We start from the raw sequence: 25,191 nt of genomic DNA on the forward strand, positions 1-25,191 counted from the left end.
AATTGGGTCAGGAGGCATATAGCAATTATTAATGTTTCTGTTTATTGTGCATATAAGAAAACATAAATTCAAGAATAGAAAAACAATGCATGACACTTTTAAGAAAAATTGGAGGCATTACATAATACTGTATTTCTATTGTAAATATTTCAATAGGTTGAGATTTTTATTCACTTGCTACAAATAAAAAAGTCAAAGTGCTAATTATTCTTTGACTAAATATTATAATGAATAAATTCAACAAAAAGCCAACTTCCTTTAAGTGAAACTTCCTTTAGATGAGAGAAATCAAGCTTTTTAGAATTCATGGGTCATTTTGAACATTTATCTCTCTAGTAATAAATCTTCAATAATTAGAACATTAGCTATAAATCAAGCAACAAAGTCACATCAAAAGACTATTTCAGTTTGGTTCTTTAAAAATATTCATCTCTATGTGGCATTTTTGTAAGGTTAGTTTACAGACATGGAATAGAGCAAACAGAAATAGCCATAAATACTTTTTATCTTATCAGGCTCTTCTTTTTGGATTAAAACAGGACTTGGGAGGGGGTACTTAATCTGGTAGGGCTCAACATAACTACATTTTAGAAAAATAAAGATTCTTAAAGAAAATAATGATGGCATATAATTTTACTTTTACAGCATAAATCTCCTGTAACAAAACTATGACACATACAAAAAATAATTCTTTAAATAAAACATTAATATACATCACAGACCATAAAATTTTAAACAAAATGTAGTGATTCAAGTATATTTAACTGTCCTTTTATTAAGCGGAGACAAACCCATTTAACCTTCAGTGTCTCCACTAATCAGTTTTAGTTTCTTCATTGTTCTCCATCTGTCTTTTAACATAACACTTGTTCGGTTGTTAAACTTATAATGTGATAGTATTTTAGCCCAATTTCCCTCTCCATATTTTCTTACACCACACTTCAAAACTCTGTCCTCTTCCCAAAGCCATGCCTGTTGAAAAACAGAAGTTACTCAAATAAATATTCATGAAAGAGAATATATCTGTTACAAATGTTATGTTTACAAAGCAATGTCTAGTTTCTTAAAAATGAAAAAAAATTAATATACTTTTGTATATAAGAATACACACACCCACATGGTTTTACAAAACCTTACTTAGTGTTACTGTGTAACATTTTAGGGTCGTTTTACAGAAGCTGTGACAGGACAGCTAAACTATCATCTTACACAGCTTTCACCTTACTTTTGCCCAGATTTTCACTCCACATTTCTCACAGCACTCATAACTGTTTAGTATTTCACTGATGAACCCAGTGTAAATTCTGCTCTATCTGTTTTGGGGGAGGTACACACATTCACAAAAGTACAAGTCTTCTGTAAGACAGTCTTCCAAAAACACAACTACCATTAATTGAAACACAATTTAAGATGAGATAAAATGCTGAAAACAATCTTGAATGAAATCTAATAGTTTGCATAGAGAAAGTATTAACACTTAATGTTTGGTATAGGCAATCAATTAATTATTACTTCTTTTGGAATGACAGAAGGAGGTTTGAGTGACTAACACTATTTGTACACTAATGCTAGCAGCTGTATTAGAACACTAAAATGAGGAAGCAAGTCAGGTATTTATTAACGAATAGATGAATTTGCAACATATAATAAATAAGGAATACCACTTATCTTTCAAAGGGAAATTCTGACTATTATTATTATATTAAATTCGGAATATTATTTTATGTGAAATAATGTAGATAGGAAAGACAAGTACAGGGGCTAGAGAGATGCCCAGTGGTTCAAAGCACTTGTTGCTTGTCCAAAAGACCTGAGTCCAGTTCTCAGCATCCATATGGTAGATTATAACTATCTGTAACTCATGTTCTAAAGGACTCAATGGCCTCTTTTGACCTGCTTGGCATCAGGTATGCTTGAAGTACACATATACATACATACACATAAAATAAATAAATCTTAAATAAAGAATACAAGTACTATACGATTTCACTGATATGAGGTGCCTAGAATGGTCAAACTCAAGAGATAGGCAATAAAAATGGTAGTTACCAAGCATGGAAGAAAAAGGGGAAAGGAAGACTGTTTTAATGTGTCCAGAGTTTGTTTTGAAAGATGTGGATTATAGTGATGATATGAAAATATGAATGTTTAATGCTGCTACACTATACACTTAAAAATGATTAAGATGTGATGGAGGGAGGGTTCAGCATTTAAGAGCATATTTTGCTCTTGCAAAGGATCTGAGTTTTGTTCCCAGAATTGTGATGGGTGGTTCACAACCACTTGTAATTCCAGCTACAGGGAACCCGACACTTTGAGTGCCTTAATCACACGCACAGAGCCCTACCAAATATATATATATATAATAATTAAAAATCTTAAGATGATAAATTTAACATTTTGTATATTTTAATACAATTTGAAAAAATATAATATTCATATTAGAAATTTCTGGAATTAAAAAAAAAAAAAACAACAAAAAACAAAACTCAAGGTTGCCTGAAGACAAATATGAGATGAAAGCTGTCTTACAGATGACTGAATACCAGAGAAACTGGCATTGACCATAGCTACAATCCTTGCAGGTTTGTATGAACAACCATTAGCCTGTACCTTCTACTTTGTACCTTCAAAATGATGTAATTTATGTTAAAAGAAAAGATTTTATAGTAACTCACACTATGTAATCTTTGTGTGTAGGGGGTTTACTTTTGAAAGTCATTTACTTTTTCCTTCAGTGGAAAAAAATTATTAAAATGTTCTACAAATTTTAATCAGGCAGGCTCAAGTACTTTTGTTTAACAGACCAGGCATTAAGAAATTTAAATTAAAAAAATTAAACAACTGAAAGCCCCAATACAACAAAAAATTAAATGTGTCAGCCATCTTCTGAAACAAGTTCTCTTCACAAAGTCAATAGTGGCAGATGAAAAATAAAACCAGATGTTGGAAGTGTTCATATTAACTTTTGTGGCAAAGGAAATAGTGGCATAATCAATACCTGTATGTTCTACAGATTATATGGTAGATAGATACCTTCCCTACAGGAGAAAAACTGTTCTCTTATAGTTATCTATAAATGACAACTGAATCTATTCTCAAATCCCACTGGGAAAGATTGTGTGCAGCAGAAATTTCTGATGTCCAGTCTGACAAGCAAAGCACTTGGAACGCACCACTCCCATTCCCAAAGGGAAAAAGCAATAACCTGAAAACTAGACTTTTTATATCCATCAGAGAATTAGTCATGGGCAAATAGAGAAGGAGAATCAAAGCAATTGCTCCTGAAAATTGGTTATGGTGAATGCCTGTAATCCTAGCAGTAGAGAGGTAAAGGAAGGAAAAGCAAGGATTCAAGGGCAGCCTTGGCTACATAAAAAGTTTGAGAGCAGCCTGAGCTACATGATAGCATATTTAAAATTAAAAATAATAAATTTATGGGGAGCAGAGTGCAGGAACAAAAGTTCACAGCTGGAGTCATTTCTAGCAGGGACAATGAACTAGAAGTGAGCTAATGGCAGTTAATGTTTATGAACCTCACAGTGAAAAATTCAAGGGGCCCAACACTTAAGTTTGACTTCCTTGATCTCCACCATGTTTCAGGATAAAGATAATACAAAATCCATTGCTACTTGTGTTGGGGAAGGGGAGAATAGTATTCTGAAATACTCCCAAGTTCAAAATACTTCCAGAGCATTGCATTTTCCACAGTGGATACCTGTTTTCAAATAATCTAATTTTACAAAATCCTAATGGACCATCTGTACTCCCCTCTAGATTTCCTCTTTCACTCAAGGTGTAGTGGTGGTAAGGAGACAAGATGCATTCACGAACACAGCCCAGTACAAACATGTATACACACACACACACACACACACACACACACACACACACACACACACACACGAGGCCTAGAGATTACACTACATTATCAACTTGAATGAAAGTGGCCTTATGTAACCCAGCATAAAAATAAAAACAAACAAACAAAAAAATCAACTAGTCAAACAAACAGAACAATGAAAAGGAATAATGGGCTGATGCACTAGCTCATTGGTACAGCAGCACTGTTTAGTATGTACAGGTCCTACCCACAACATGTTGACGTACCGGAAGCAAATCAAAGTAGCTACTGATTGTTTTTAACTACTATGCTATTAGGATAGACATCTATGCAAAATAACTTTGAGCCACAGGAAATGATCCTAGTGGTCTAATTCTCAAAGTTCTTACACTTGAAATGATCCAAGTGCAAATGTGTTGGAAAAAAAATGAAATACATCTTAAATTGAGTAGGAAAAATGTTCCAGACATAGTAAAACAACAAGGACTAGATTTATTGATCTGTTATCAAGAGTTAGAAAATCTGATAAACTACATCAACAGTTTCAGATACTGAAAAAAAAAATAGCGTTCTGACTATACTAAGTGGGAGAATGTACACGAAACCTGAAGATGACCAGAATTAATAAAATCTAATCAAAGCCAGACTTAGTGGTGCACACCTTTAATCCCAGCAGAGGCAGAGGCACAGAGGCAGAGGCGGAGAGGCGGACAGGTATGGAGAGGCAGAGGCAGACAGATCTCTAGTTTGGGGCTAGCTTGGTCTACAGAGCAAGTCCCAGGACAGGCAGAGCTACATAGACAAACCCTGTGTCAAAAGACCAAACCAAAACAAACCCAAAACAACAACAAAAAGTGATCTGTGTGTGGTTTTTAAGTGCTTGGAATCTTATTTAAGTTAGATGTACTAGGAAAACCTGAAACACCTTAATGTTTATAAATGTTATTCAAATATAGTGAAAAATACCTGTTTTTTCTTACGCCTGTGTTGTCCATTTATGTCTGGCTGATTCTTTGACATACATAATGTGCTGCTTCCAGCGGTTCTTACGTTTCTTTTTGTTGTTATCTCACCTATGGATAAAAACACTAACATTAAATACGGTTTCACAATAGAGGAAAGGGTGGACTTTGTGTGTGTGTGTGTGTACATATACATGACAAAATGTAAATTAAAAACCATGTATTTATAAGCAAATTTTATACACCAAAGAAATAACAGGATGACATTCATTCATAGGATGACATAATTGGCCCTTCTCATGCTCATGATCTGTGTTACAACATAATTTCAAGTAAAATTTTCAACCAGGCTCTTTGTATAACTTGATAAGATTCTAGCATCTACCATGGTTCCTGTAGTTCTTTATGAATATGCAAAGCTCTTTCACCTCCTCACACTGTAGTTCCCAAAGCTACTCCTAGGTGGGCAATTAAATAGATGAAGGAAGTCGCAGCAGGACCTCCACAGATAGACTGTGGAGTACACCAGCTTATTTCTACTACAATGTCTTATAGCTTTTTTAGAAAGTGTTACACACTAGGCTGAGAGTTGAAATAAAACTTGCTGTCTTGAAATCATTTACCTGGACCCATTACATTGTCCACGAGACTTGCAGTCAGTGCAACTACACTTAGATCACGCAGTTATTACAAAGAAACAGTTACTGAGATATAACAGCATGTTGTAGGAATTCACTAAGACCCAACCATATTGGAAACTTCATATTTATACTGGTTGGATTCCAGTCAGGAAAATGGGAACGCCATGAGCTACAAACAAAAATCTTAGTGCTGGAAAGAGTGTTTAAACAGTGCTAGAATTGGAGAGCAGAGTAAGCATAAATAGACAAATTCATAATTATAGCTAGATATTTTAACACTTTCTCTCAGCAGCTTTTAGAACATACAGGTAGGAAATAAGAAGGAACTAGAACATCAGAATGGCACTATTACATAGTTGACCGGTGACACCTTTAAAACACCCCATTTAATAAAAGAATACATATTCTTCCCAGGTGTGCATCAACAACAATCACCAACAACAGTGGGATGGGCCATTAAAGAAAAATCCTTTAAGGGGCTGCTCAGAGGACTCAGTAAGTACAAGTTTTAGTATGCAGCCTCGTTTTCCTGGTGGAAAGACAGAACAGACTCCTAAAAGCTGTCCTCCGACAACTGACACTTGGGATGCTACAGCAGAAAGATTGATGGCTGCAAGTTCATGGCCAGTTAGGATATAGGTCTCTTTTTGCTTACAAACTATTCTCAGACCATAACAGGATTAAGCTGAAAACCAGTAATAGAAAGACATATGAAATTCCATTCATTTTCTTAGAAATTAAACTAGCGAGTTCAAATAATCCATAAATCCAGGAAAGTCTGAGAAGAAGTAAAAAAAATCACTTTAATTAAATGGAAACCCAAAACCAAAACAGTAATTAAGAGGGATTTCTAGCATTCAGTGCATGTCCTAGGAAAACCCAGTCGTGTAAGAGAAAAATAACTCATACATAAAGAAAAAAGTCATGTTAACGTCAGACTTCTCCACTGTAGCAACTCAAAATCTACTTGTTTATGAAGCTATGACCAAAAAGAACTTCTAAAAAGTATTATACTTAGACAAGAAGTTTTAAAGGAAAAAAAAAAAAAGACAATAGTTTTTGGCATATAAGAAATTTAGAAATTATACACTTAAAAAAGATCCAGACAAAATAAGAAATAAAGTAAAGACACAAGGAAAAGGGAATCGAGATTGAAGGATTCATGGAGAATAACTTAAATCAATGAGGTAGACTTCCATAGGGACTGTATTAAGAGCACAATGCTACAACTTGATCACATAAAATGTAAGAACGAGGGATGGTGCCATACACCAGTACTTCCAGAACTCAAGAGGCCAAATAAGAGAATCAACATTCATACAGCTGGAGAGATGGCTCAGAGGATAAGAGCACTGGCTGCTCTTCCAAATAGGCCTGAGTTCTATTCCCAGCAACCACATGTTTGCTCACAACTATCTGTAGTGGGATCTGGTGCCCTCTTCTGGTATGCAGGTATACATGCAGGCATTGTATACATAATAAAATAAATCAATCTTAAAAAAAAACAACACAGAACTACATTCATTCATGTGTGGGCATTTACATGTGTACCTGTGGAGTTCAGAGGAAAACATGGAGCACTTGCATATATTTTATTCGGCCATGCATTATAGTGCTGCTGGCAATGATTCGACATTAATGAGCCAACACCAGAGTGTCTTCAAATAGAAATAAACATAAAACAAGATTGTGTATTGATTAGTTGATAAAAATGTTACTGAAAAGCAAAGAAACCTAACCCTTTGTATTTTCCCTTTAATTGCTGATTCAGAATTCACTTACTCAATGTGAATAATGAGCTTTGATTGCATTTATCACTCAAGTCTGAAGTTGCTGAATACAGCTAAGCAGAAAAACAGTGCCACTCTCATCGCCAAACAAATCAAACTAGACCACCCACGCCAGCTAGCTTTGTAAAGCCAGCTTCTGGTCTTCGGAGGTACTGTGCTGCAGTGCTGAAGCAGTAAGACAGCAAGTGTGTCCTCTCTACTTCCAAAATTATAGTGACAGTACTCACTTTGAATAGCTGTCATTCTTGCTTCTTTATTATTGAAATCTGGTTGACTGCTGCCATGTTTCAGCTTAGACAAGACATTCTTGTGAGACCTAAAAGACACCAGAGCTTGTGACTGATTCCAGAGACCAGCCTCTGCTACAGGATCTTCTACACAGGCCTGTTTGTCTTGTTGCTCTCCTTAGCCACCCATGTTACCTTTTAATATTCTATATCGTCAAACTTCCCTTTGCTTCATCTTTCTAAGCTCATGTACTCAGAAATCAAGATTCTGTCACTTTTCCAAATAGACTGAGGGAGAAAACCAAACCAAATCAAAAGAACTCCCAAACTGCAGAGAATTTAATTTCCTTCTCTCCTGTGAGTTCTACATCATTTTCTGCAGGAAAATTTTCAAAATTTCTTCATCTAATGGTAGATCACTTACTTTATAGCTTCCAAAACTTTTTTTAAGGTAAGGTTATACTAGAAATAATGGATGTGGCATCTTTTTTAACAACCCTGCAAAACTAGCATTATTCTAATTTTATATAGAAGCAAATTAGAACCTAAAAATCAGTGTGCCTGATCTTATAGGTATGTTACCCCCACCTAATATGTAGACATTTTAGTTCTACTTTTAGCCACAAAACACTCTACGATTAGTTAGCAAATCCTTTTACACCGTTCCTCTCTCCTGAAACGTTCTATTGTATTCTCTAGAACGCTGTTGTCAAACTCTTCAAACTCTCTTCAGACTCTTCACCGCTAAGTCTAGCTCCCAACTCCACTCCCACTTCACCTTGGGACAATATTATTCTCCTTTTGACCTTTTCAAGAAGAAAGCTTAGTTTTTAACCCCCATAAGTCACAGTGTTCCGATGATGGGTCTCCACATGATTTGCTCTTACAATGCTCAGGATAGAGCCCAGGTCCTCCTTACACATGCTAAGCAAGGGCTCTGTCATTGAGCTCTATTACCAACTCCATTGGTTTTTACTTCCTAATGAATGCCACTCCTGCTTCTACCGAAATCTCAGCCACCTAGGAATACTATGCATATCACCTATCATTCATTCTTCGTTGCCAATCATTATCTTTCCAGTAACTTCCTGTCATTCACCCATCTTTCTTACATCTGAGAGGCAGGTTCATGCCTTCAATCTTAGCAGTGAGAGGCAATGCCAAGTGTGAAGGCAGCATGGACTATACATAATAGTCCGGAGAGTCAAGGTGACGTATTGAGGCCTTCTCTCCTTTCCTCCCAAAGATATATAACCCATACAGTGATTTTATGGACAAATCATAATATTTGAATTCTCAAGTCCTAGTCACCAATCCCTTCCACACTAAGTTAGCCAACCTCTCCCATATACCCACTCAGCAATCCAACTGATCTACTTCTGCAATCATTTACGCAGACTTTACATTTTTGGGCATGTTAGATTGTTTCTCATAGCATTTACAGTAGATCAGAAATTTTTCAAATAATTTTATATAATTGGAATATGAAATTTTAGAAGCTATCAAAAATTACAGCTTCTAGTCCTTTACTGTTCTAGCAGTGAATCTGTTTTTAATGATAGAACATGAGAATAAGCTCATGTGCTCCTTATTTGTTAGTTCAATATTTTATTAGACTCAATATAAAACAATCCTAGATCCTATATCAAAGGCTTTATAGTTAAGAAATTTCAAGGCATTTCAGGGTCTTGAATATCTGTTGAGCTAAAAAGAACTCTGAGCAATATCTAATCATAGTATTTACATACTAATTATAACATATTTAATTTAAGTCTATATGAACTGTTTTCATCAGTGATTTTAGGGACAAAGAAAAATATCAATTTACTTTACCTTATTAAGGATTCTGTATCCACTAAGGATTCCGTTTCTGTAGACTGTTGGCCATTAACACTTTAAAAGAAAAAAAAAGTTAAGAATATATACAAATGAAACTTTGTATAAGGGAAGTACTTGGCACAATACTTCTTCCAATCCACAAAAAAACTTTAAAAAGGAAGCACGGGTAGATTAAGACCTATACAGTCCATTAGAAAGTGGCCAATTTTTGCTAAGATGTGCTTAATGACATACTCTTCAAACCTCCCCCAAACACAAGTTAAGCATAGTTAATGCTGCAATAGAGCATTTATCACATTTGTCTTTAGAAAACTCCTATTCCATGTTTCTTTTAACAGCTTTTCTGGAGTACAAATGATACACGAAACCACAGTTTAATGTATATAATTTAATGAGTTCAGCGTTATTTTCTTGTCTTTCTAACCAGTCTCAAATTCAACTTTTGGGAGATTGTGGTAGTGGGTAGGAAGTGAGATGAGATCTTATGTAACCCCAGCAAAAATCAAACTCATACCATTCCTGCTACAGTCTCCTGAGTGCTAGCATAAAAGCTATGAACCACATCAACCTGAACACTGTCCCCCTTTAGTGCCTTTTGCTGGCACTAAAATAGCACCCATAAACACAGTATGACCATTTTCAATCCCATTCTTCCACTGGGTCTACTTCTCTTTACTGAAACCACATTTGCTCTTGCATCTATTCATATATTTTTCTCTCTTTTTCTTTTCTTTTTCATTCTTGAGACAGGGTCTCATGTAGCCATGTTGGCTTCAAACTTGCTACTTAGCCAAAACAGACTTTAAACTTCTGATACTGTTTCCACCTCCCAAGTCCTAGGGTTTTAGGTATATGTTTCCATTCCAGGTTTTATGCTGTGCTGGGAATCAAATCCAGGACTTTATTCAAGATTGTCGAGTACTCTATCAACTGAATCACACCCATAACCCCACATCTAAAAACTTAACCAGCTAGGCATACACACCTTTAGTCCTAGAACTCAGGACCTCTGTGAGTTTGAGACCAAAGCATAGGTCTACATAGCAAATTCCAGGCCAACCAGGGCTACAGAGTGAGACCCTATCCCAAAACAAAGCAAAACAAACTACTAAAACCTCTGCCTATCTTAACACCAATATTTAAATCTTATCTACAGTTTAGCAATGAACTATAGGTTTTGCACTATCACTTGTATTGTGTGTAGCCTAGGTTAGCTCTGAACTCAAGATCCCTTGCTCCAGCCTCTTAAGTGCTGGGATTATAGGTATGGGCCATCATGCTTATCTTAGAAATTTCTTCTTTCCATATAATTTCACAGATAGAACATTGTTCTGACAAGCTGGGTAAAGTTATGTACCCCTATGATTCTAGAACTTAGGAGGTGAAGGAAGGTAGATTTAAGGTCACTGGTATATTACCACTTTTGTGCTTTGTGGTTATTAAGTAAAATGTAAGTGTTACTTGAATTCAAGCACTGAAATAATGTGAATGTCACCTAATAACTGAAATGGCTCTGAAAAGAGGACTGGAAAGGCTGCAGATACAGTAGATAGCCTGATCAAAAATACATTACTCAGCCATTAAAAAACATGGAATCCTGAAACTCTCAGGTAAATAGAGCAAGCTAGGAAAAAAATCCCCAGTGAGGTAATTCAGACCCTAAAAGGCAAATATCATATACTGAACATCTCATCACCAAATGAAGCCCCCAGATATGGGAATGGATTATGTCTAATTGAGCGGTTGTCAAAGGGGTCCCATGGGAACTCCCAAACAACTTAGGCTACTGTCAAGGCTACTTACTGGTGGCTTTCCACAAACTGACAAGGCTGAAGATAACACCTACACAAATCATTGAGCATGGAGAAGTCAACTTGATGCTTTCCCCAAATCTTCACTCCTATTGATTAGGTTCGTGGTACTGAAATGTACTTTGCATGCTACCAAAGAAAAAAGGTAAAGGGAACCCAGCTACAAACCCTTCAATCTACAAGGATGACCTTCCTATGAGATACACTGGTGCAACAGTGGCTCAAAACCTGTGAGAGTATCCAATCAATATCTGATTTAAGGGCCACTCCATGAGATGGAACGCATACCCAGTGCTGCTTGAGTGGCAAAGAACCCGAGAGTAGATAGTCCAGGGACCTAGGGGAAAACCAAATACTGCTGTTCTGGGTAATGGTTGCTGTTTCTTTCCATATCTAAGAGAAAAGAGAGCCAACTCCCACAGTTGTTCTCTGACACCTCCTGGCTCCCAAATGTTAACCTTCCCACTCCTCAGCTGGGTGTGGTAGCATATGCCTATGAATGTAGCATTTGGGTGGTGGAAGCAGGAGCATCAGGATCTGTTCAGTCACCTCAGTGACAGTGAATGTTGATTAAGGCCAGCCACAGTTCTGTTGTTGCCTTACAACAGATAGGACTAACTAGTACATTTCCTCTGGCATTTGGGGCAATTGTTAGTCATTTGTTTTTTGAGTAGAGCACCATATCTTTGAGAATTATAGAGAACAATATCTTAAAATACCAAAATAACTTAGAACATACAAAAGGCTGGTGAGATTTGAGCTCAAATAAGAGACAAAAATGAACCATGTTTCTAATTTCAACTTCATTTCTTAAGCACACTTTCACTAAAATTAGTAAATAAATTTGTATACATTCAACCAATATTTTCTCACTTCCTATTTTGCTTAACATAGAATTCATATAAGTCATAAAATAACAATACAGTACTCCAAATATTCAAACTATCAATTAGAGAACACACCAATTACTCAATTGTTACTTTTAATGGCTTACTAGTATCACTTATGTTAAAGACAAAATATTCCTAAGACCAAACAAACAAAAAACAAACAAAGAAACAAACAAACAAAAAAACAACTCAAAAAACTAAGAGTATACAAACCGTTTTCCTTTATTCAAATTAACTTCAACTTCAGTATTAGTAGCACTTGGCTTATCACGGGAAGCTAGTCTCTTTGCTTTTTCATTTTCCACTACTTTTGTTGCTGCCTTTAAGAAAGGTTGATTATGAAGGGGAAGGAGGAAAAAGAATGCTTTAGGCATTTTTTAAAAGTAGCATGTAGTCTTCTTTGATAGCTGCAGCAGAAGTATCTGTTTACAGGTCAGCAGAAAGGTACCAAATTATTTTCATAATTCTAATGAAGTGTGCAACTCCCTTAGCTTTTGTTTGGTTTATAGGCATTATGGAAGGCTGTATCTCTTATAAATATATTTGATAGACACAATGTTCTCTAGGCAATTTTAAATAAAATTTTAGTGGCTTGGAGACATGGCTTAGCCGTTAAGAGCTCAGCACCTGTATCAGTTGGCTCACACCTGCTGCAGGGAATGGGATGCCCTCTGTGGGCCTCTGCAGGCATACACCCACACGTACATTCACATACACACCTAAATATTTTGAAGTAAAACTATCTCAAATTAACAAAGATATCAACTTTAATAACTCATTAACTAAAATTTGGATGACATTTTAAGACTTTCTCTTTAAAATACTGTCCTTCATTATAACAATTTCTCTTGCCTTGAGATAACATGTGTACCTTCATTAGAAATGTTGATGATTTTTCATTTAGCACATGATTCACATAACTCTTAATTTTCTCCATCATGTGGTTATAGCTGAAGCGTTGAAAAAAGGAGTGGAATGTGTCTTTCTGAGAGAGTACCACAAGTAATTTCCTTTCTAAAGGCTAAAGAAAAACAGAACAGTATTAATATAAACCATAAATTTCAGGCAAACATTTGATTAAAAAACAATTTTGTAAAAATGAACTCAAAGAGATATAATTAAGCATTGTAATTCTGCTTTAAAAGACCCATGTATTGTCTTTACTTTTAATGTCCCCACATTTCTGAATGTTTTATTTCAGATACATAAGAGGAAACAGAGATTATAAATGTAATTGTCTATTACCCAGCTTAAAAACAAAACATTATCAATATGGCTAAAGGCTGTTTATGTCCATAATCTGATCCCACTCTGTCCTCATCTATAACTACTACCCAAAATTCAGAATTTACTATTGTTATAAATTTGTTAGTGCTGAGGGGATGTATAGCTTGTCAGAAGCAGTGCTTGGGCTCCATTCCTAGTACTGCCACCTCCTCAAAAATAAATTTCTTTACATATGTACAACATATATGTGTCTGTAAATGGTAGATAGTATTGTTCACCACAGTTTTCATTTTTTTAAATATATTTTGGTGTGTGTGTGATGCATCTACATGTGTGCTCATGTGTGCATGGAGCAATGTCAGTCTTCCTTGATTGCTCGCCACTCTATATATTTTTAGACAGGTTATCTAGGGATTCTCTAGTCTCTCCCTCCCAACACTGGGATTACAGGTTTCTGCCACCATGTCTGGATTTCTATGTGGGTGTTGGGAATCTGAACTCAGGTCCTCATGCTTTTGCATAGCAAGCAATTTACTTCACTGTACCATTTATGAAGCCTCATGGCTTTACTTTTGTACAAACGGTATCATTTGTATAGGTATGATTTTTTTTTCCCTGAAACTTGCTATATTTCCCTTAATTCTATGTTCCTGGCAATTACTGATGTTACTATGTAGAAAAAGTTATTTGTACTACTGTCTAGAATACTGATGAACCATCACTTATTAATTTAGCTGCTTAAAGAACTTACGTTGTTATTACTGCAATGATCAAACATTTTCTCTTAATTTTTCTCTGTGCTTAATACAAATTTTTCTTAAGCAGTAGTTATTTCAATGCAGGATAAGCAATAAATATTGAACTTGACTAGACTAATTGTCTCAGTAAGATCTGGATTTTCCCTGTTTGTCTTTAAAACTTCGTGGTTTTTAGAATGTAGAGCAAACATAAAGAGTTAGACTAGGATATTTACCTAGAAATGAAACTCACTGGAATATGTGTTCACATATTTTGCTAAGACTCTCTAATGTACCATCTTGTTCTCCAGAGAGTAAGGTATGCAGGCATCAAAGCACTCTGCCACCTTCTGAGCCAATTGTTGGTGTTTTAATCAATGAGCAATCTGAGAGTATGGGAAATAGTTCAGTGAGTCAGCTGGTAATGTCCCACTGATTATGCTAATCCTTGGGAATTTGAATACTTCCCCCTAAGTGCTTAATGTTTATTGGCCATACGTTTTCCTCTTATGAGACAGAAGCAGAGTAGAGTTTGAATTAATCTAGTAATACAAAGAAAAAATATACATGGATAGGAAATTTAACAAGATCATCAGGCTCTCAGCTGAAATTTCTATGGTACTATGCCTCAGAGAATGGTCAAATCAGATAATGCCTTCCATACCTAAACCACAACCTACTCAAATAGGACAAATCAGTTATTAACTAAGCCAACTACCCCCTCAACTCCATCTACTAGCACATGAAATTACATTCAGTAGTTTTCAGGCAGATTAAACCCAGTGTGATAGAACTGTCTGTTTGCCATGAAAACCACAGGTAAGGTCTTCAGAGCGACTGGTGTTAACTACTTTAGAAAACTCTTGGCAGCACCTACTAAAACCAAATGACTGTTACTTGAGAAGTGAACAGCAAATGAGTATGTCTAGCCTATTACTCAGAAATTCTACTCCCAAGTATACATTGAACAAAAAACTGCATGGTCTGCTCCTCAAAAGACATATTAAAGTATTTTTCAGCAAAGACTGAAAAAACTTAAATGTCTAGCTCTGAAAAGATAAATTACTACCTATTCATGCAACAACAACAACAACAAAGAAATGAACAAACTGTTATGACAGGGAGATCACATATCAGTTTTTATCATCACAACCTTGCACGATTCCATTATAAAACAAATCTTTAGTGGTAGAAGACTGATTAGTAGCCACCCTGGAAGAGACAACCATTTTCTCAAATGATTGGGAGATTTGATGAGATTCTAGGTTTTGGGAAAAGATCTTACTATAGCCAGGCTAGTCTTAAACTAAGGACATCATCCTCCCAATCCCCACCCCATTAGCATGTTTGAGAGCAGGATTATAGGCAGGTATTATACCATGCCTGGCTCATCTTTCTTTTTGATAATGCCTAGGCCCAAATCTAGGCTTGTAAGTGTTAGGTTAGTGCTAGAGTGCTGCCACAGAGCTACATTCTGAGATAGGTTGTTCCCCGATGTAGGGGATCTCAAAACAACTGTGTTCCTTGGTGTAAACATACATACCTCCATACTTAGGATACTTTATTTCCTTATAGAGATATGAATATTCAACAACAATTTTACTAAAAATATAAAATTATCTTCTTTTCCTTTGAAGGTGGTTCAATTTACCCCAACAACATTGTTTTTAATATTTTAACAATCTGAGGTCTATTAATTGTATTAATATACAGATATAAACTGCAAATGATCATCTAACAAATTCCAGCTGGGTTTGGTGGTACGTTCTTAAGATTCTATCCCAGAAAAAAAGAAGGAAAAAGAAAGAAAGGAAGGAAGGAAGGAAAAGAAGGGAAAGGAAGAAAGAAAAGAAAAAGGGAAAAGAAAGTACAGAACATGGGAAGAGGCCCAGTATTGCAGCCACCAGCTCCCTATGTAGGTTCTGAGCCCTCGAAATATGGTAAATATCAAGTTTGGACATACTGTAAATATAAAAACTTGATATTAAAATTATTTTTAATATATTGAGTTAGATAAAGCATTCAGTTTCTCCTTCAATTTCCTGTTTTCTTCAACCCATATAATCAGTTGAATAATTAATTCTATCATTTTAATGTAAATAGTTACCATGTGAGATTCTGGATCACCCAGTATCCTTTCAAACACTTCTTCTGCTTCCTTAAAACTGCCATTTTCCATACAAACAGCTACAGCCTTAAAGATGAAATATACAAACATTAGGTTGCTTTTTAAAATATTCAACCATTATTTGACTAAATAAATGCATAAAATCATGTCTGAAAGACTTTATTAAGACATTTTTATGCATTTTATTTGATAAAGACATAAAGTCATTTTTCAAATGATGAAATAATTATGGCTTAAAAAGATATAAAAATTCTCAGTAGCTCTGTCCACATTTACAATATGCTCAGCATCCCTAGCAGGAATTAATAATTAGAAGTGAATTTATCATATGGAAAGACTACAGATCCTGCTGCTCATTTCCATATGCTCTAAATGGCAGAGACTGTATACCCACATTCCACAGAACTGTTATGTGAATGTGTATACAGTGGCAAAAGCACAATGCACTAAATGTTACCATCACTATCTCGACTGTCTGGAACAAAGTCAGCTTTTTTAGAGCCTCAAAGATTGTGAAAACAAGAAAAATCTGTTCTAACTTGAACTCTTACTAGAAGCAGTCATTTTTCTACCCAATGTCTTATTTTCAGGTCCTAATTTCACTTGAATATAACCATGCTAGGGAAAGTAGGAAACCAACTCTTTAGTGCAACTTAAAGCTTTAACTGTAGTTAGCTGTTTCATTTTTCTGGTTTCTTATTCTTAAGCAGTCTACTAAAATTCAAGTCTTAGTATGGTTACAATTTTTCATATTCTTGTTTACAAAATCCACGCACAGCATGTGTGAGGCCCTGGGTTCAATATGCAGAACCACAACCCCACAATAAACAAGGAGGCCCACACTAAAGCACTTGCTATCCCCCACCCCCATAGTCACAGTCTTTGGTAAAAAAGTGGAGTGCATGAATCCCTAGTTTTAAAGTTTGTTTGGTAATCTTTAAATAGCTGCAGTGTTTCCTGCAATATGGAAGCAACATATACCTAACTATGAAGCATTAAGTTCTGGGCCTGGTGCTCATGTGAAGATTATAAACCAACGGTCAATTTTCTAAATGAAAAGATTTTCTTAAGATTTCCCTAGGTTTATATATAGCACAACTCTGACAGGTTACTTTTATATGGATGTTAATGTTTCCATATTCATGGCGGTTAATATTCATCTTTAAGTTTACTAGACTTAGAAGCATATTTCCAGAATGCTTGATTTAACTGAGACGTGAAGACCCACCCTGAACATCAGCAGCACCATTCCATGGGCTGAATAAAAAAAAAAAAAAGAAGAAGTGAAGGCTAGCATTCATCTCTCTCTGCTTCTCAACTTTTTCAGTTTTTTTTTTCCTCAGAAGACTTTTCTTTATGTATATAAATCTCTGTATGTGTGCACCTGTGTGCAGCGAGACCAAAACAGGGAGCTGGAGTCACAGGTGGTTGTGAACTCCTAATGTGGGTACTGGGAACTGAACTCGGGTCTTCTGAAGAAGCAGAAATGCTCTTAAGTACCAAGCCATCACTACAGCCTCTCTTTAATTGCTTCTCATTAGGCATTTTTATCAGCAATGAGAAAAGTAATTGATACAATATTCTAGCAAAATAAGCACAAAATAATATTCATACCTGAATTTTAATTAAGTTCCGTATTTCCTCATGAAGTTTGTCATGTTCCTTTTCAATTGAGTCCCAAATCATCAGGGCTGATTCCAAGGGTGTAATGCGCTCATCACTTTCAAACTGTGCATCTTTAAAAACAGAACAGTAAATTAACTGAAAGTTCAGGAGGACCTTAAATACTTCATTCTTTTTCAAAATTACCAAGTCTATATACCACATGCCAGGCAGTTTTCATTCAGAATAGTTTAGGGAAATGATTTTTCTAAGTTAATTTGTTCACTATTATCCATTTAAACTGGATTTTTAAGTGGAAAAATAAAACCACTGAAATTATAAGAATAAGAAACTTTTTTTTTTTTGAACAGGGTTTCTCTTCATAGCCTTGGCTCTGTAGTTGCTGGCCTTTAACTCCTGATTGCTGGTGTTAAAGTGTGTGCCACCACTGCCCAGCTTTAAGAAAAAAAAAATCAGAAGCTTTTTATCTATCTATCTGTCTGTCTGTCTGTAGCTTAGGCTGGCCTCAAGCTCCAGTTCTTCCTGTCTTGCTTCTATAGTGCTAAGCATACAGGTATGTGCCACTATGCCCAGCTGCTATTTTAAGTGTCTGGAAGGCAAAAATCCTCTTACGAGATCACACTATCATATTTTAAATTTTGGGAGCAGAAGCTACTTACTACCTACATTCTTCTAAAGTTCCCGTTTCAGAGTTGTTCTGGTTCCTTTCAATGCAACTATACAATAAAGGAATATGTTCAAGAGAATTTTCAAGCTGGGTATAATGTTATACATTAACTAAATAGCACATCCGTATGAGCAGTTTCAAGGATTTTTATTTTTTGTTGGCCACTTTTGGCATTTACAATATTTTGGATTAAAAAATTATTTATAATCAAGTTTTTCTGAGTACTTAAGATATATACACAAAAAAGAAACTACCACACAAGGTGACACAAGTCTATAATTCAGCACTTCAGGGGCTAAGGCTGGAGTGTCGCTAACAATTCAAGCGTAGCCTCGGTGAGATCTTGTCTCAAAACATAACAAAACAACAACAAAAAACCTCAATTCTTGTCCATGTGGAATTCTAATATGCATAAACGACACAAAGTAGACAAGTCAATATAACTGGTACTTTCCTAGAAATACATCATTATGCCATTGGTTCCTTATTCTACTTCAGAATTATTCAGAAATTTTGAAACAGAGATGACTAGGTACATCTGGACATTGCTTAAGTTCTAGAATATGGCCTAGGGATGCAGTTCATTAGTAGAACATTTACTCTACTCACATGAAGCCAAGTGCTGTAAGAAAAAGAAATAATAAAAAAGGATAATGAAAAAATAACCAGGAAATACAGACAGGCTAGAAAGAGAGTTAGGAAAGCTGAGGTGAAAGAAGGTAAGGCCAAGGTATACAAAAGTATTCTTACTAATAAGTAAAGGTTATCAGGCTACCATCCTTGTTCTCTATAGTAGGAGCAGAAATCTAAAAGAGATTGCAGCTAGAAAGTGGGAGAGGAAAAATTTAGTAGCTTTCCCTCATTCCAGTAAGTTTGTTGAGAAAAAAAATCTAGTTCACAATAAAGTAAAGTAACTGGAAACAACCTAACTCAGGAGGTAAAAGATCTGTACAATGACAATTTAAGATACTGAGGAAGTTGAAGACATTAGAAGATGAAAAGCTCTCTTGTTGAGATGGTTTTGTGAACTGTGGAGTCAGATGCTAATTTCTGTGCCCAGAGATCTGATTGCAGTCTGTTGTGGACATTGTCATTTCTATGAAGAATCTCCTGTCTCAAGGTTGTATAAAAACTGTTCTCTATCATCTCTGATTGGTTAATAAAGAACTCATCAGCCAACATTTGGGCAGAAGAGGGACATAGGTGGTTCAAGGTTGGTAGGGGCAGGGGTTGAGAAGAAAGTTGCAATGAAGAGGGGCCATCAGGAAGGCCACCAGGGGCTAAGAGGAGGTCTCCATGTGGGAGTTGCCATGAGGAAAAAGATGGAGCAGGAGCAGTCAGGAGATGTCAGGTAATAGGGCACGGGGCTGGGAATAGTTCAGACCAGCACAGACAGGTCAGACTAGGCCCAGCTATAGTGGTTTGAAGCTTACCGATACATGTAATAGGACTTTGTGTCATAGAAAAAAAACATTCATTACTTTTACAACCTTCCATATTCATGGACTGAAAAAATATTGTAAAAATTGCTATTCTTATGAAAGTGATAAAAACCCCACTTATATTCTTCATAGAGCTGGGAGAAAAACTTAAATTCATGTTGAAAAATTAAAGACCTCAAATAGCAAAAGCAATACTAATCAGAACAAGCAATGTTCTAGGGATCACATAAACAAGCACCTTTCCTGTAACTAGGAAAACAGGTGGAAAAACGTAAAATAAGGTTGCAAAGGCAAGGAGTATGTAATAGAGCAAAGACAAGGAGGCAAAAAAAAATTCTGAAGAGAGGCTCCTTGGAGGTTTCCTGGGCTTATTTTGGGTGGAGTTCGAAGATCTGGTGGAGCAGGCAGGGGAAAAGGGAAATAAGAAAAGCTTTTGATGGGTTCCCTGATATTGGGTTGGTGGGCTAGAAACTAAAGAAACTGAAAACACAAGACTTGCTTTTCCCCACAGGGCATCAGCTAAATTTTGTAGGAGGCCTGGCAATTCCTAACCTCAGATCTTACGAAATAGAGTCAGGAATGGTGACACACCATTCTGTGCGGCAGAAGCTGTGGCAGGAGGACTATGAGATTCCAGGCAGACTGGGGTACATAAACATTTTTAAGATGAGAAAACCTGCTATATACATTTTTCCCCCTTGAAATAACTGCTGCATTCTATAGCTCTATGGGACTGAGACTGAAGCCAATATGGCACCCACTAGCTACTTATAATCACTTAGCAGTTAAAATGCAACTAATCCAAACAGATATGCTTTAAGCATAAAATACTACGTCATAAACTTGACACAAAAATAAGATATCTCACCAACCTTTTGTGTATTACTTGGCATATTTTAAAAATATTGAATTACTGGGTTAAGCAAGATACCACTGAAATTCGTTCCACTTCCTTTTAGTTGTCTTAATTTAACTACAAAAACATTTTAAATTTTAAACATAAATAATCACTGAAAGATTTAGAAGAGTTGTATATACTTAAAATCCAACACATAAAGTGTGGGGCTATAGCTTGATGATAACACACTCACCTGGCAAGTCAAAGGCCCAAGGTACATGGCACTGCCAAAAATCCCAAACAAACAAACAAAAACTACTGTCTCTTTTGAGTCAATTATGATTCTTGCTAGCTGATCTTGTAATTTTTATCTAAGATATATATCTAAAATAGAATTCTGGAACATTTAAAGATTAAACCATTAGGTTAGGGTAGATGTTTGGCTCAGTGGTATAGTATTTATCTAATATACACAAGGCCCTGAGTTTAATGACTGTCTCTGCAGAAATGAATAAACAAATCAAATCAACTAGAGTTACTCAAAAAAATCTGTTTACCCTTGTTTTGAAGGAAAGATTCCCTGGAAAGAAACTAAGATTCACAGAGTAACTCTTATATGTAAAGAATTGCTAGGCAATTTAGGCTATTCTGGCACATCTGATTTACAAAAAATCCACCCAATAATGGACATATTGGAAGTTATGGTCTGCAATTTTCCAACTGTGTACACATCAGCCTGTTATCTTTTTCAGCCACAGACCCTAACTACAGATAGCCCTCGCTTCTGCATTTGCTTTAGTTGTGCCCTATAGTAGTTTCCTTCTTGTTAAAACATTCTATCCTAGAGGGAAGTGTCTAAAGAGTTAGGAATAAACAACTCAGAAATCTGAAGTTATCCAGAGCGCCCCAGGTTCCTGGGTTGCCATACATGTTGTGTTGAGCTTTTGATAATGTAACTTTTAGGTTGTCCATGATCCTTTAAGGAACTACAATAAACCAACTGGTTCACCAAATTAGAATTTGTTGTCAGTGTTACTTTGGTTTAAGAGTTTCATATTGGGGTAGTGTGTTAACCTCTCCAGGAATGATGTCAGACAACAAGCCTCCAATTTCAATATAAATAAAAATTTGTATTTACCAAGGGATTTTCCTGCTGCAATTCTTGCCAGAAATTGACATATATATACGGTTCTCAGTTGGTGAGCTGTAAGACTGGGTAGTCCATGAATAATAGCTAAAAAAAAAAAAAAAAGGCTTTTATTAAAATATTATCACAATCTAGTAGGCCCACTGTGGCTCTAGAAGATCCACTTCTAATCTGGAATTTTAGGTTGGAAGACACACCTTTAATCCAGATCTTTTGAGATCCACCTCTAATCTGAGCAACACCTTCTGTTGGAAGCCTGTATAAAGGACAAAAGAGGGATGTTCTCTCTTCTTACCTGCTTCCTCCCACCCTCAATATATCTCTTCCCTCTCTACATATATGTAGATTCACTCTATAAGTTGTTTTACTCTAAAGAACTCTAATACTCAACAAAAACTGATCATAAATTTATAACTAAGATTGTAATTAGTTAATCTTTAAAAATCAGAAGTTTTACAATATACTGTTCTTATAAAATGTAACTCAAATGTGAAATGAATACTCAAAATTGCTTTTACGAGCAGTACCAAAGACTCACATCTAAATTATAAGATGTATCAATTCAGTACTTTGAAATTTATACCATGAGATTCTTTATATTGTAGAAAATATTATATATAATAGATATAACTTGTCAAGGTTTCCACTGAGCTTGTTCAGATCATAAAGATCTACTTTAAGGCATTTATTTCTCAAACATTTGAATACCCACAAAGATGTGCTTGGGAGTAAATATGCACACCATATCTCTGGCTCTCTCTCACACACACACAGGACAGAGAACAAACTTGGGTCTCATTCTTCAGGCACTGCCAATTTTCTTAAACGTTTAAATAAAAGATGGATTTATTTTTATTTTATGTGTTTGGGTATTTTGCCTGTGTTTGTATGTGTAACATGAGCCTGCTGAGAACAAAAGAGAGCATTAGATCCCTTGGAACTAGAGTTCAAGCCTCTGCCACAGGAATGCTGAGAGTCAAGTTCAGCTTCCCTGGAAGAGCAGCTAGTGCTCTCAACTGCTGAGCTCCCCACCCCCTTTTAAGACAAGGCCTTCCACTGGCCTGAAGCTTACCAAAAATGGCTAGGCCAGCTGGCCAGTGATCCACTTGTGTGTCTTCCCAGTGCAATGAATACAGGTGTGTCAAGCTGTTTTTATATGGATTCTAGGGATCAAACTCAGGTTCCCTGGCTTGCAAGATAAGCATTTCACAAGCTACTGTCTCCCTAGGCACCGCCCCCACCCCCCCCACATACACACTTAAAATTTTCTATATTCATCTGCTATCGTTTGGATCTAGAATGCTCATCTTAAGTCTTGGTCCACATCTTAGCACTTTCTGACAGACTGTGGAACTTTAAGCCATGGAGCCTCATACAGATTTTAGGTCAATGAAGTTGTCTTTTAAAGGGACTATGGGACCCTTGTTCCTCTCTCTCTCACATCCTGGCATCAAGCAGTTTTGCTTCTTCCCAGCTGCCACTTGGATGTTCACTGCCACCTTTGAAATCAGTTTGCTCTCCCCGGGGTACACTGCTCTACCCTTAAAATAACAGGGGTAGTTGTAATTACGCCTTGTGTTTGAAGAATTGCCAGCTTTGCTCTTGTGCTTCGGTAGGACAACACCAGGATGAGCTGGCTCGTTATGGCTTGAGGGACAGAACCACCTCTTCTCTCTACAAAACTAACAGAATAAACTAACAGACTGTACCTGCATTAACCAAACAGGAGTTCACGACAGTGTTTCCACCTCTAATCTATTACCGTACAGAGAAACCATACAGCCTGTTCTCAACAGAAGTTTTTAATATCCCCCAGGTACAGTGAAGTGACGTCAGGATTTAATTTCCCATTTACTGTTCCTTACCCATGCCATGGCTCCAGCTTTATCCATGAGGACAGTTCCTTAAACACTTAGATGACACACGGATCTGGAGCATCCCTCTTAATTCACCAGCACCTCAGAGTAACTAACCCACTTCTCTATAAATAAGATCGCCTAGCTAACTTGAGTATTACTACAGCTGAGGTGCAGTCTGTCAACATGGCTTGATGAGAACTGCGGGTTAAAGGTTACATTTTTTTTTTTTTTATTGTCAATACAGAGGGCCACAGGAGCATTACTGAAAAGCTGCTGTGCCCCAGCAGCTTCCGTTACCGTCTTCTGGCCGGGGTCTGGCTTCACCATCCCTGACAGACTGTCCAGGGGGCTTGCAGATGAACGTAACGCCACCTGACTACGGAGCTGGCCAGCGGGCGAACGAGACAGCTGAACGCGGCTAAGGGGCGACCTAGGTGGCGGGTAGGTGGGCGAAGGGGGCTGGCGGCTTTTCTCCGCTTTAACCCGTCCCGTCCTTCCATTGAGCCCGTTTCCGTTGTACCCACCGACCAGGGCCACAGAATGGGGGGCTCGCAGCTTCACAGGAGGCCGTCACCCCGCCCGGGTGTGCGCGGACGGGCAGGCCTCGGCCCGCACTCACCCTCGGCGCTGTCGCGAGTCCTGCGGAAGTCCTCGGAGCGGCCATCGCGGAAGGCCCGGCACAGAGACAGGCAGAGGAAGTCGAGCATCCAGCCGGCGGCCACGGCCTCAGCCTCGGCCGCCAGCTCCGCGTCCTCCTCCCTCTCCTCCTCCGGGACTCCCAGCTCCACCAGGCGCTCGAGCGGCTCCGCGTCGTCTCCCGCCGGCTCCGTCATGTCCTCCTCGGCACAGTCCCCGCTCCTCCGGCTCGCACAGCCCGGCGCGCTCGATGCCGCTAAGGTGACAGGCTCCGCCATGTTGTTAAATCGGCGCCCGCGCTCCGATTGGCTCGTGTCGGCCTGGGGGTCAGCCAATCGCACCGCTAGGATGGGCTAGTTGCTCCATCTTAGCTTGTGATTGGCTAGGATCTGCTAAATTCCCTGTCAGTCGGAGGCAGGGTCTTCCGGATGGGGCCAGTAGGCTAAGGATAATTTTTAAGAAAAGCGATTTGCGCGGGAAAAGGAGAGTTAAAACGGAGCGGCTTTTGCCTGCGGGTTGTGACTGCTCGGAGCAGCGCGTCTGTAATTGCAGCAGCACTTGGTGGAGCAAGGAGGATGAGGAGTTCAGGGCCAGCCTCAGCTAGAGTTCAGGTCAGCCAGGGGCACACGAACGCTTACCTCAAAAACCCAAACAAACAAAGCTTGTCGCCGTGTCCCAAAAGTAAGCACGAGTATTTATTTAACCGAATTCCAGCGTGAACACACTGAGTGTTTTCCCTACCCTTGAATGTTCATCTTCAGAATCAGTAAATGGCTGCCAAGAATTTCAGGAGTGTTTATCTTAAAAAACAGAGCAGGTTTCAGGAAGGGAAATATTATTTTAGATATTCCTGTTGGTGTTGGGGCACATACTCAAGTATGCC

The 25,191-nt window shown here is 37.4% G+C and overlaps 1 protein-coding gene across 1 annotated transcript; it reads right to left on the minus strand.

Moving 5' to 3' along the window:
* Positions 1-21: 21 nt before the first annotated feature.
* Terf1 (telomeric repeat binding factor 1) lies at positions 22-24,624 on the minus strand. The gene is made up of 10 exons (XM_021627008.2): positions 24,292-24,624; positions 21,805-21,900; positions 17,711-17,832; positions 16,076-16,162; positions 12,876-13,025; positions 12,218-12,324; positions 9,298-9,357; positions 7,465-7,553; positions 4,811-4,917; positions 22-972 (listed from the first exon to the last, which is right to left on the minus strand). Exons 1-10 carry the CDS (start codon positions 24,584-24,586, stop codon positions 796-798), a joined length of 1,290 nt encoding a protein of 429 aa, XP_021482683.1. The 5' UTR covers positions 24,587-24,624; the 3' UTR covers positions 22-795.
* Positions 24,625-25,191: the final 567 nt, after the last annotated feature.

This window comes from Meriones unguiculatus, chromosome 6 (genome assembly GCF_030254825.1).
Source record: "Meriones unguiculatus strain TT.TT164.6M chromosome 6, Bangor_MerUng_6.1, whole genome shotgun sequence".
Taxonomy (NCBI): Eukaryota; Metazoa; Chordata; class Mammalia; order Rodentia; family Muridae; genus Meriones; species Meriones unguiculatus.

Bases quoted from the DNA above. Each gene is read 5' to 3' on its own strand.
- Terf1 (XM_021627008.2), bottom strand. From the start codon at position 24,586: ATGGCGGAGCCTGTCACCTTAGCGGCATCGAGCGCGCCGGGCTGTGCG. The intron at 21,901-24,291 runs GTGAGTGCGGGC...TTTTTTTTTTAG, and splicing joins GACTCGCGACAGCGCCGAGG to CTATTATTCATGGACTACCC. The intron at 12,325-12,875 runs GTACACATGTTA...CCTTTCTTAAAG, and splicing joins CATCAACATTTCTAATGAAG to GCAGCAACAAAAGTAGTGGA.